The sequence below is a fragment of the Bufo bufo genome, chromosome 10, assembly GCF_905171765.1.
Source record: "Bufo bufo chromosome 10, aBufBuf1.1, whole genome shotgun sequence".
Lineage (NCBI taxonomy): Eukaryota > Metazoa > Chordata > Amphibia > Anura > Bufonidae > Bufo > Bufo bufo.
In genome coordinates this window covers 19,931,511-19,944,858 of record NC_053398.1, presented here as the reverse complement: position 1 = coordinate 19,944,858, position 13,348 = coordinate 19,931,511, and the positions used below count along the sequence as shown (strand labels likewise).

Genomic DNA, 13,348 nt, shown 5'->3' with positions numbered 1-13,348 from the left:
ATCTTTTTGCGGTGCGGAGGCACGGAACGGAAACCCCAGAAAGCACTCCGTAGTGCTTCCGTAGGGTTCCGTATTTCCGGATTTGCGGACCCATTGAAATGAATGGGTCCGCATCCGTGATGCGGAATGACAACGGAACGGTGCCCATGTATTGCAGATCCGCAAATGCGGTCCGCAATACGGTACACCAACGGTCGTGTGAACGAGCCCTTATGCTGAGAACATCTGATAATTATGTACCTGGCTGGCGGCATGAAGAGGGCTCGAGCAGCCCCCTGGCCATCGGCCCACCGGGAAATGTACCCTGTAGGATCTATGGCCAGCCCACCCCACTACCATCTCATACCTATCTGTCTAATACAGACACACAGACCGAAGCCTGTATTAGACAGGCAGTTAGTCTGCCAGATCATCGCTAACGAGCATTCGTAATAACACTCGTTAGCGATGATCTGGCAGTGTAATACTGCCTCTGATTACCCGATGAATGAGCAAATACAATTGGAATCTTTCAACAGGTTTAAAAATCCTTGTTTGCAGGCGGCGGATTGTGCTGTGTAATCACGCTCTGCTGCCGGCTCAGTATGGGGATGAGCGACGGTATAAGCAATCGCTCCTCCCTATACTGTGGAGGAGATCGCTGCATGTAATATCAGCGGTCTCCTCTGTTAACAGGCAGGCGATTGCCAGGAAGAAAAAAAACGCTTCCCTCCCCGACAATCGCCTGCTAATCTGCAGGTCTAATACAGCCTTAAGGCCTTAGCCACACGACTGTGTCCGTATTGCGGTCCACAAACCACAGATCTGCAAACTATGGATACTTTCCGTGTGAACTGTGCATTTTTCTCACTCCTCATACTAGAAATATGGACAAGATGTTCTATAATTTGTGGAATGGACATACGGATGACATCCATATGATGTTGCGGACCCATAGAAATGGATGGGTCTGTGAGCAATCTGCAAAAAATGCAGATCAGACACGGATGCAAAACACGGCCGTGTGCATGAGCCCAGGCTTGGACTGGCCCACAGGGGTACAGGTGAATCCCCGGGTGGGCCCCTGAGCAAGGTGGGCCCCTAGTCTCCCACGCCGTGCACATAACACAGTAAACTTACTGCACTACATACATATATTCAGTGTACAGCACCTCAGCCAGCCTATGTTCATAAAAAAAACTTGTTAGATTATTTATTATATTTGAATGTACCCGTACGGTGGGCCCCTAAAATAAATTTTACGGGTGGGCCCTAGGCACCCCAGTCCGACCCTGCATGAGCCCTAAGACTTCCTTGGGTATATTCTTACTAATGTAAAAGACACAGTTGGGCACATGTATGAAAGTATCATCTGTGCAGAACTGCAATCATCTTGAACATTGAACGTGTCAAATTATAGAAATTTTTTGCACCAGATTCTCTTGCCAAATTGTTCATGCAGCGGCAGACAGCGCACGAAGAATAATCTACAGGACGTTCCTTATGTAAGAAACCAATATGCGGTTCTATCCAAAAATGGACAGATAAAACATAAAATGCAAATTTACATACACTTGGCGCAGATGTTCCTCACAAGGTCAAGTGCCCGTACTTTAATACATGTGCCCGTATACACACATATGCACTGAAACGCGACAGGGCCACACACATGAAATATATTAGTAGATTGGAACAAATTAGCTCACTCGTAAACTCACTCGTACAGCGTGACCGTCCATTCATGAAGACGTTGAGGAACTTTTTGGAGTAAGAGACATCGCCTTCTGGAGAAGAGGTGTCCGATAGGCACATAGACCTACGGACTCTGCTTCCCTCCCTCCCGGCTGCCCCCACCTCTTCTTCCTCTTCCTCTTCATACTCCTCACCAATGGCTGACTCATATGGTGAGGACACACAGTTGTCGTACACGGTGCCGCTGTCGCTGTCATCGCTGTACCCCGCGTAACACTGTCGCAGACTGACCAACTGTAGCTGCACGTTATCGTCAACCACTAATGTGTACTTGACAGAGTCATAAGATAAGCCACTGGTGTCCGAGCTGACCGATGACCTCTGAAGTCTACGAGGACCGCCAACCCTTCCCGGACATCCAAGATACCCCACCCCATCTTCTCCTTCTTCTTCCTCCTCACTGATTGACAGCTGATGTCTGCCCCCATTGTTCGGACGGACATTAATGTCTGCGTCTGAGCTGACTGACATGCGGCAGGGTCCAGCCTGTGATACAAATGGTCTTTCAGGTTCTGGAGGGTCTGAGCACCTCTGAACGGGTGTCAGGAATATCTCTTCTGTAGGCTCCAGTCGTACATCTGTCTGGTAGCGTATGCGGTCTCTATGAAGATCCAAGCGTGACCTATTAGAAGAACGTCCAGTAGGATCGTTGGCACTCTGGGTGGTGTTGTGACGTCTGCAGGGTGTATCGGTGGAGGTGCCACGGTCCTGTGTCACAGCTGGCGGGTTCCCTTCATCACTGAGACACACATGTTCATTGGATGGGGTTGTCTCTCCTGTATAACAAGAGAAAAGGTACATACATTATAAGGCCAAAGGGTATTACGTCATGAGATAGAACACATTTCATGCTCTATAGCAGGCCTCCAGCCTGGTGCATTTGCCATATTCCTGGATCACTACCATACTGACATGTCCTTTTCTTTCCTAGAAAGAGGGAAAGCTCATGTTAACCCCTTTTTGGTGCCTGCAGAGTGGGGAGACCTTCACAGGGTGACATCACTCTTGTGGAAACGTGAAAAACTGACATTGTCTCATACAATGTTATGGAGTCCCTGATTTTGGTTGACACTGTTACTGGAGCACTGACTGTGGCTGACACTATATTGGGGCACTGATTTTGGCTGACACTATATTGGGGCACTGATTTTGGATGACACTGTTATTGGGGCACTGATTTTGGATGACACTGTTATTGGGGCACTGACTGTGGCTGACACTGTTATTGGGGCACTGACTGTGGCTGACACTAGCAGGTTGTAATAAGGACACTGACAATGCTATGGGGGTCATGGCTGCGGCTGTCTGATACTGTTATTGGAGCCCTGACTGAGGATCACAATGTTATGGGGGTACTGACTGTAGTTCACACTGTTATTGGGCACTGACTGTGGCTCACTATGTTATAGGGACACTGACTCAATGATACTCTTATTGGTGCACTTTTTATGGCTCACAATGATTTGCTGCACTGACTAGATGATACTGTTATTGGGGCACAGACTGTGGCTTACAATGCTATGGGGCAGTGACTGACACTGTTATTGGGGGGCTGTGGTAACGATGTTATGGGACAGTGACTGACACTGTAAATGGGGGACTGTGGTTTACAATGTTATGGGGCAGTGACTGACACTGTTATTGGGGAACTGTGGTTCACAATGTTATGGGGCAGTGACTGACACTGTAAATGGGGGACTGTGGTTCACGATATTATGGGGCAGTGACTGACACTGTTATTGGGGAACTGTGGTTCACAATGTTATGGGGCAGTGACTGACACTGTAAATGGGGGACTGTGGTTCACGATATTATGGGGCAGTGACTGACACTGTTATTGGAGAACTGTGGTTCACGATGTTATGGGACAGTGACTGACACTGTTATTGGGGGGCTGTGGTTCACAATGTTATGGGGCAGTGACTGACACTGTAAATGGGGGACTGTGGTTCACGATATTATGGGGCAGTGACTGACACTGTTATTGGGGGGCTGTGGTTCACAATGCTATAGGCTAATGACTGACACTGTTATTGGGGGGCTGTGGTTCACGATATTCTGGGACAGTGACTGACACTGTAAATGGTGGACTGTGGTTCACAATGTTATGGGGCGGTGACTGACACTGTTATTGGGGAACTGTGGTTCACGATGTTATGGGACAGTGACTGACACTGTTACTGGGTCACTGCAGCTCACAAAGTTGTGGGTTGCCGACTATGGCTGACACTGACACCTGTCCCACTTAATGTGGCTCTCACTGTTACGGGGACATTAGCTAACACTGTCGGGGGGTGTACTGACTGTTGTATTATGGGGGCACTGTCACTGACTTTGCCATTATTCAGAGAGGCTGATTATGTGATGGTGGAACCAACGAGGCATATTCTGTATAGAATAATGTCTAAGGTACTTCCATCGCCACCCTTTTTTTTTTCTGGTTACAATATTTCTCTTCTTCAGATTTACTTTCGATGCCAGGGTTCTGTAATTCTAGTATTATCTGAATGTTTGAGAACAGATAGGACACGCTGGCACGTCTGTGTCTGGCATCAGTCAATATTAAAGGGAGCCATATGGAGCGCTATTTGCAAACACTACATGCTGTGGTATAAAATCCTGTCGAACACAAAATGCATCAACAATAACAAAAAACATGCAAAAAATTTTACAAAACTAAATCGTCTCATGAAATTGCAAAAAAGCCCTGGGGCCAGGTAGAAGAAAACGTCTCCGAATTCTGATGTAGTAATTCATAGATAACAAGTAGGAGTTCTGAGATAAATGGAATAGTGAGTGGAGTTTCCAGAATTATTAAAGGGGTGCTCTCACAGGAGCGCCGGTGCCTTCTCGAACAGCTGATCTGCAGGAGTCCAGGGTGTCGGACCCCCAACCCCTTTAATTCCTCACTGTTCATCTTCTAATATTTTCCCAGAATTCTGGGACAGATACAAATTCTAGAGATGGTGTAAGCTTAGACCGGCGGTCTAGACCTGCACCAATCTCATCACAGGGGCTCAGGCTGGATGATAAATCTGGTGCATGGATGACACTTTGGGGGTCATTTATTACGGTAAATGCGTCATATTTATGTAAATGCACCGGCCTCTACATAACTTAGTCATATCCACCGCCTGTCTAAATCCACGCCAGCTCCCTTGCTGGCGTAGATTTAGACCATTTTCTAGAAAATGATAAATGAGATGGCCCCTTTTTAGACCTGGCGTGAATGGGGAAAAGTCGCCAATTGCGGCGCAAATAACCTTGGTGTATATCTGTTAGTAAATGACCTCCTTTGTGTCTAACTCTATACCAACTATTGGTATAAAGAGAGAATTTCATGCCAAAATGTTGCACCTTGGGCTCCGTCCTTTCCTGCAAATCCTCACCCTTTTCCCAGCAACTCTGAAAAAGTTGTAGAAACCCTAGTTGCGCCAATTTTTAGACAGATTCCAGGCGCAGACATGCTGTGAGGGCAGCAAAAAATAGTGACAGAAATGCTGATTTCAGCGGTGTGTCACTCATGAGCTAAAAGTAAGTGGCTGCCGAGAACCAGCATCATAACCATTGCAGCCCAGGTCCTGAGAAGAGTCCTGGTTATTATAATCTCCTGCTCTCCCCGTCCATCTCCTGAGGATTGGCAGTTCTCTCCTAGAGAGAAAGGGAGAAAACTAGGTAGAAGACGGTCAGTCATCAGCATGAATAACCAGGACTCTTCTCAGGTGGCCGGGACTCTTTTCCAGGCCCGGTCTGCAATGATTGTGATGTTGGTTCTCGGCAACCAACTTACTTTTAACTTTTTAATGACAGACCGCTGACATCAACTCGCCTGTCTCTACTTTATTCTTCCGTTAGTATGGGCAGCACAACGTTGATGACGGGTTTCCTTTAAGAATCTGGACATTTTATTGCAGAATTCTGACTTCTTATATTTGAATTCTTACTTATTTTCTCAGAACCTGGTTTGCAGCTTTTTAAACACCATTAATACTAACTGGGGTTTTTATGCTGCCCTCATCAGTTTCCAAAAAGGGAGCGTGGCGAGGGTGGGGTGTGGACAGGGCCAGCAGCACCTTTGTCATCATTTACACCAGAAATAAATGATGACTGAAATCTATGCCAGCTCGAGCTGAAGTAGATTTCAGTCTGTCACAGACTGCTTTGGGAGGCATTTAATTAAGGCCTCTTGCACACGACCGTATGCCCTCCAACACATATGGTCCGTGAGCGGGCCATATGTCACGGAGCGGCATTGATCGTGCGCACGGGAGTGCACAGCATCATAGATTACAATGATGCTGTGCACGTCGGGCTGCCGTGGGACTATTGTCCCGCACTCATATGATCCTATCAGTGCGGGACAATAGTCCCACGGCAGCCTGAAGTGCACAGCATCATTGTAATCCAGCGATGGACTGGCCATCGGGAGTACCGGGAGAATCCCGGTGGGCCGATCGAATTATGGGCCGGCCAGGGCCGCCATCAGGGGGGTAAAGCCGATACCCCAGTAAGGGGCCCGGACCCCGGGGGGGCCCGGCCGGTCCCGAGCCATTTTAATTTTTTTGCTGTCAGTGTGTTAACTTTAAAATCAGCGCTCATCTCTTTACTATCTTACACTGACTCAGCTCCAGTAACAGCAGGCAGTGTGGGGGCGGCGCTCACTCACTGACGTCACACGCCTGCTCCTCCCACTAGGCGGCGCAGGCGCGTGACGTCAGTGAGTGAGCGCTGCCGCCCGCACTTGTTACTGGAGGCTGGAGGCGGGAGCTGAATGTAAGGTAGTAAAGAGATGAGCGCTGTGTTAAAATTAAAGTTACTGTCTGCAGCCTGCAGGATACCGATTTATTAATGTATACTACTGTGAGTGGCGGGGAGGGGGATCTATGGATGACGGCACTGTTATAGGGAGGGGGATCCGTGGATGGCACTGTTATGGGGGGGGGTCTGTCATGTGGATGACACTTATGGGGGGGGGGGGGCTGTGGATAACACTTATGGGGGGGATCTGTGGATGGCACCATTATGGAGGGGGATCTGTGGATGACACTGTTATGGAGGGGGATCTGTGGATGACACTTATGGAGGGGATCTGTGGATGGCACCATTATGGAGGGGGATCTGTGGATGACACTGTTATGGAGGGGGATCTGTGGATGGCACCGTTATGGAAGGGGATCTGTGGATGGCACCGTTATGGAGGGGGATCTGTGGATGGCACCGTTATGGGGAATCTGTGGATGATACATACCGTATATAACATCTTATGCTATATGTTTTTACTTATGTTTTTTTTTGAGTGTGTTTGGGAAAAATAAAGTGGGCCGGTCTGGCTGAAGTCCAGGGCCACTTTATTGTCCCAGTCCATCCCTGTTGTAATCTATGATGCTGTGCGCTCCCGTGTGCACGATCAATGCCGCTCTGGGATATATAGCCTGCTCACGGACCGTATGTGTCGGAGGGCATACGGTCGTGTGCAAGAGGCCTAATGATGAGGTCTGTCGAGACAGGAGTAGCACAAGCCAATCTTGATAAATCACGGCCTATATCTCTTAAAGGGCATCTGTCAGCAGATTTGTACCTATGACACGGGCTGATCTGTTACATGTGCACATCTGTGTTGGTCCCATGTTCATATGTGCCTGCATTGCTGAGAAAATGATGTTTTATTATATGCAAATGAGCTTCTAGGAACAACTGGGGCGTTGCTGTTACACCTGGAGGCTCAGCTCTCTCTGCAACTTCCCCATCCTCTGCACTTTGATTGACAGGGCCAGGTGCAACAGGTGCCTGCTCTAGGGCCCTCTATAATGCGACCCAGACGTAGGAAATGCCGAGTGGTATAGTGCAGCTTAAATGTCTCTGTATGTGTGTCACGGTGCTCCTACCTGGATACGGCTGGATCCCAGGCTTTGGCTCCAAAGCAATAAATAGGGGGAATAATTGAGGGATAAAAGAATAACTTGAGTCCAGACCTTGAGATGAAGTTCAATGGCAGCTTTACTTGAATAAACATTTCTCCAAACAGTTTTCAGGCTTTGTCTTGGTTCCAGCAGGCTTTAGCATGAATTAGCAGGCAAACTCCACTCTGCTTTAGATCTTCCTCTCTGCTGTACTGACAGGCTAGCCTAATGACTTTGATTCCTTCTTTATGCTGCACTCCACTCTTTAACTTAGTTTCAGCCAAGGACTAGTGTCCTGTCAGCTCCCACATGGAGTCTCAACCAGAACTGCCCCATCTCCTTCTGGTAGCCAGTAGGACTCGTCCACTTCTGCCCAAAAGGGGGGAGAATGGAATGGTGAGTTCCATTCTGTCTAAGATAGCTCTGCCATAAACGCTACCACCTGCTGGTGAACCAGGCACATTACATATGAACAATTGCATAAAGATATTAGGAATGCACATTGTGGAGGACCTGAACAAAATACATAAGATGACGTTTTGTTAGCCCATTAGAGATAGTAGCAGGGTGCAGAAGTTGTAACACCACTCTGGGGTGTTACACAGGCAGTGAAAACTTCATCATACCTGGTTCTGTCAATCAAAGTGGAGAGGAAGCGGCAGCTGCAGAGAGATCAGAGCCTCTAGGTGTAATGGCAACGCCCCCGTTGCTCCTAGAGGCTCATTTGCATATATTAAAACATCATTTTTCTCAGCAATGCGGGCACATATGAACATGGGACCAACACAGATGCCTTCAGCTGCCAAGTCCACATGTAACAGGTCAGCCAGTGTCATAGGTACAAAACTGCTGACAGATGCCTTTTAATTATGACTTTTTACTCTCATAATTCTGATTTATTACCTCAGAACTCCATACAAAACTTTATCCGATGTTACAAAACAACATTTTACGTTACAGAATTGTATTTTGTATTCCAGATATTTTGCACATGTACAGTCTGCAGTCTTTTTTGCAAATAGATCCTCACTTGCGTCCGGCCCCGGATACTATAAATATTCCATTAGTGCGGCCCGTGCTCTGTCTCACTTACCTGTCTTAAGTGGGGAGGAAGATCGGGACACTCTGTCTTGCCAGGTGTATTTTTTTGCCAGGGAGTTGTTATTTAAAGTGTCCTGTAAAAAGTACAAAATTAGACATTTACCACGAATCCACAAAAAGTGTCTACAAGCGATAAGAAGCATCAGTACACACCGGGACTCACCACAGGCTGATGGAAAGTGCACAGGGAAAGAATGATCGTTACTACAATCGTTCGGTCCACATACTTTTACATCATGTTGTCAGCATATCCCCTATTTACATGGGGAGATGTTCTTCAGATATTTATCACATATCTCCAAAAAGTGTCTACAGACAATAACAAGCATTACTACATACCGGGACTCACCACAGGCTGAGGGAAAGTTCACGGGGGATGAATGATCATTACTACGATCATTCAGCCCCCATACTTTTACATCATGTTGTGAGCACAACCCCTATTTACATGGATAGATGTTCTTCAGATATTTATCACATATCTCCAAAAAGTGTCTACAGGCAATAAGGAGCATCACTACATACCGGGACACACCACAGGCTGATGGAAAGTTCACGGGGGATGAATGATCATTACTACGATCGTTCAGCCCCCATACTTTTACATCATGTTGTGAGCACAACCCGTATTTACATGGGGAGATGTTCTTCAGATATTTATCACATATCTCCATAAAGTGTCTACAGGCAATAACAAGCATCACTACACACTTGGACACACCACAGGCTGATGGAAAGTACATGGGGGATGAATGATCGTTACTACAACCATTCATCCCCAATGCATGGGGAGATGTTCTGCAGATATTTATCACGTATCTCCATAAATAAGCATCACTACACAACGGGACACACCACAGGCTGATGGAAAGTACATGGGGGATAAATCATCTTTACTACGATCGTTCAACCCCCCCCCCCCTTCATATTTTTACATCATTTTGTCAGCATATCCCTTATTTACATGGGAAGATGTGCTGCAGATATTTATCACTCTTCCCCAAACAGTACAGGCAATAAGAAGCATCACTACATCACACACCACAGGCTGACGGAAAGTGCGTGGGGGATGAATGATCGTTACTACGATCGTTCAGCCCCCAGTACCTACACATTATGTTGTCAGCACATCCTCTACTTGCAGATGTGCTGCCAATGAGCGAGCATACATGATCCGATCAGACTGCCGCCACATGTTTGACTATGACACGACACTGTTATCAGCCAATTGAAGCTAGGGAGGGGCTGACTATAGTGGTTTTCAATGGGATAACTCCATAGGGGTGACCGATAATAGCATCTGCAGCCCTCGGAGATGCACTCTATAGACGTCAATCAGTCTGTGGCATTTCTTTGAGAAATTATGAAGAAAGGAGGCAAAAACAAAACGCCCACAGACAGGGGTCATCACTGCGGTGCTTTCTGGGTTATACAATTAGGGACATTAGTGTGGGGGAAGGATCCGGATGACTCAACACGGCCGTTTTTCCCCAGTTACTGTTAATATAGCAACTAATGCTAATGGAGAAACTGGAGAAACGACAGCGAAACGACAACACGAGGGGCATAGACAAGGAATCTGATTGACAGCATGGGGGGGGGGGGGTGATAAGCTATTTGCCTGCGCTCATCCCATTAGCAGCGGCTGAAAGGATTACACATTTTCTAGCAGAGATTACTGGTCACAGGACCAGGATATTCTGACATGCTGAGACATAAAGCTCCCCTTTAAGAGAAACGTCGCCCTTCGTCCCTGGCTTGGAAATGTACAAAACTGAGTTATCTTTGTCTCTGTGACCAGGGCCAGCCTAAGGTTAGATGGAGCCCAGTGTGTCCTAATGACACCCTGCCTTGGTGTGCCATATCGTGCCCAAATAATACACTGATACATAACCATATCATACAGTGCCCAAATAACATGGCCAGAGAGTTGACTAAATAACACTGCTATCCCAACAAACTAGGGAGTGTAGCTGGATGCAGTGAAGCTGGTGGGGGCACCATGTGCAGAATCGGGGTGAAAGATCTGGATGCCACGACCATTAGGGCCCCCGATGCCCAGCTTCCCACAGTACCCCAATTGTGCATATGTCTACGGTGTTACACAAGGTTACATTACTCGCCCGGCACTCTTTCACTTACCGCTCTGCCTGTGTAAGTGTCACCAGAGCCAATATTAGGGGTGTGCCGTCTGTGCAGTCACACATCACCCTCCCCTGCTGAAAGGAGCATCACAAATGGCCTGGGACCCAAAATTGTCACCAACCCAAATAATACTATCACCTATGACACTGTATAGCAATATTATTTAGACATTATACTGCACTGTTATTAGATTACCGTATGTATGAAGCTGTATTTATTTATTTTTTATTTATTTTATACATTTATATAGCGCTACTATATTCTGCAGCACTTTATAGACATTAGCATCATGCTGTCCCCAGTGGGGGTCACAATCTAAGTGTATGTTGGTATTACGTGAGCACTGTATGGCAGTATTTACACTGTACGGTGCATTATGTGGCATTGTACCGTACACTGGTTCACACTGTATGAAATGTTTATTTGGCCGACATATGACAGCGTATCACTTAAAGAAGGGTAGCATCCAACGGAAGGTACCACACAAAGCACCATCCAAGGTAAGGTCAGCCTTGTGTGTCACGGTAGAACCAGAAAGATCAGGATGAACAGTGCTATACCCTCTGTTCACAGGCTTCATGAGAACTGATGATGTAGGTAGTGCAGCATCTATGGCGGCAATCTACATGGGGAAGGGGGCTCCTAGAACAGTAATGCATCATACGTGAAATTTATATCTACACGTTGGGGTTTAGTGGTTGCACATACCAACATGGCTACCAGGATACGTGCCACAGTAACCAGATAAAATGCAGTATCCTGCATAATTTATAAACATTGATTGTACACTGTTACATAGGTGTATGACATTCCCTAAAACGTAGATGTCCATTGGGACAATATAGGTTCAATTTAGAAAAAAATTCAATTTTCGTTCATTTCTATGCCCTTTAGCAGTCTTACATCAATCAATTCATATTTTATAAAAAGCTCAATATGCAAGCATCCTAGGACATTTAATTCCATAGGACAGTCCAGGATTCATGACAGTGTCCAATGGCCGTGGCCCCGGATCGCTTCTTCCTCTTGTCACAGGAAGAGGAAGTTACTTGTGAGCAGCCTCTGATTGGCTATTCAACCGTAACTTCCTGCCAAGAGCGGCACAAGAGAAACGAGGCACTGTAATGGCGGCACTGCAGCTGCTTGTATTATGGGTGCACTCTGTTAGGGCACTATTTATATGGGAGCTGTGTACTATGTATCAGCACCATATGGCAGTATTTATCTTGGCACTAAACTTTTTTTTTTGCTTGCTTGGAAAGAAAATTTTTGAAAGTACCCTTTAAAAAAAAACTGTTTTCCCATGAAGTGGATGGTTTAACCAAATAATGCACTATGATATTCCTGCGGCATAGGGCCATGTGTACCAAGGTGGGTCATGTAGATAGAAGGCCCATTGAAACCGTGTTTCCCCTAAGGATAAAATGTCGTTGGTGAATTTGGGTGGCACAGCAATCTTGATGAATTTGCTACGGCACACTAGGTGACTATGTTATACCAAGAACATACAATATTAGGGCGTTAGAGGTACTTCTATAGAGAGCTGTGTGTGTGCGTGACCTATCTTGTCAGTTAGGTGACTATAGTATATATTTTACTACTGTATATTCAGACAGACAACATGACGGATTCAAAAAATGTCAGTGTAGGTGCCAAGCGGTGTGCCATACCTGTGTGCGTGGCGCCTGCGGAAACAGGTTGAGAGTTGTAGGTCTCTTAGGTCTGTAGGTGTCCATAGTTGCTGGGAGAATCGGCCTGGGCTCCACCGGAGGCAAGTTCTCTTCTTCAGAGATTTGGCCGGCATCAATCAGGTCCAGCTGAAGCATCTCTGCCTGGATCCGACTGGCAGCTCCCCCCCCTCCCGGGGCAGGACCAGGCTCAGCACGCAGGCGGCTCTGGGGGATCAGGAGACAGAGTCATGGGACCAGGGGGAGGGAGAGGGACAGAGTGACATCATTTGCTGGGAGGGTGAGGGGGGGGTGAATAGCATGACTGCCTGGGGGGGGGACAGAGAGGGACAATGTTAAAATGTCCCCGAGCGTCACTGTCATAACTGAAAAGCAAAGCACGGAGCAGGGGATCATGGAGCAGATAGTGATGATAATCAACTGGTGGAGAATGTCACCGGTGGAGCAGCAGCGTCACTGAAGAGCCGGATTGGCGTAGACGTCACAGGACGGGCACTCGGGAAGAATAGTGATTAGCAGGCCAGGCATTGACGATGAAGGCAGACAGAGAGAGGAGCAGATGGATGATGCAGGAGGGGGATAAGTAGCTGACATAAGCATGACCTGAGGTCTAACAAGCCATAAATACAACATATAAAAACATGGACGCCGGTCCAGACCTGCAGTTATAATCAGATAGGTGGGACCTGTCACCTACTATATAAGCCATTATATATTACAGGCAATGCCACGTTTTGTACAGTGATATATAGTAACAGATTACCCTCAAAATGCAAGAAAAAA

The 13,348-nt window shown here is 46.8% G+C and overlaps 1 protein-coding gene across 3 annotated transcripts in view; it reads right to left on the bottom strand.

Moving 5' to 3' along the window:
• MAPK8IP1 (mitogen-activated protein kinase 8 interacting protein 1) overlaps nucleotides 1–13,348 on the bottom strand; it is a 74,516-nt gene that overhangs the window by 19,161 nt on the left and 42,007 nt on the right. For 2 of the 3 annotated variants that reach the window (XM_040409132.1, XM_040409134.1), the window contains exons 3-5: nucleotides 12,548–12,772; nucleotides 8,725–8,806; nucleotides 1,686–2,507 (exon numbers count right to left, since the gene is read on the bottom strand). In XM_040409132.1, the coding sequence (XP_040265066.1) occupies nucleotides 1,686–2,507; nucleotides 8,725–8,806; nucleotides 12,548–12,772 (1,129 nt within the window). The remainder of the gene's footprint in view (nucleotides 1–1,685; nucleotides 2,508–8,724; nucleotides 8,807–12,547; nucleotides 12,773–13,348) is intronic. The other variant, XM_040409133.1, reaches the window with a different exon arrangement.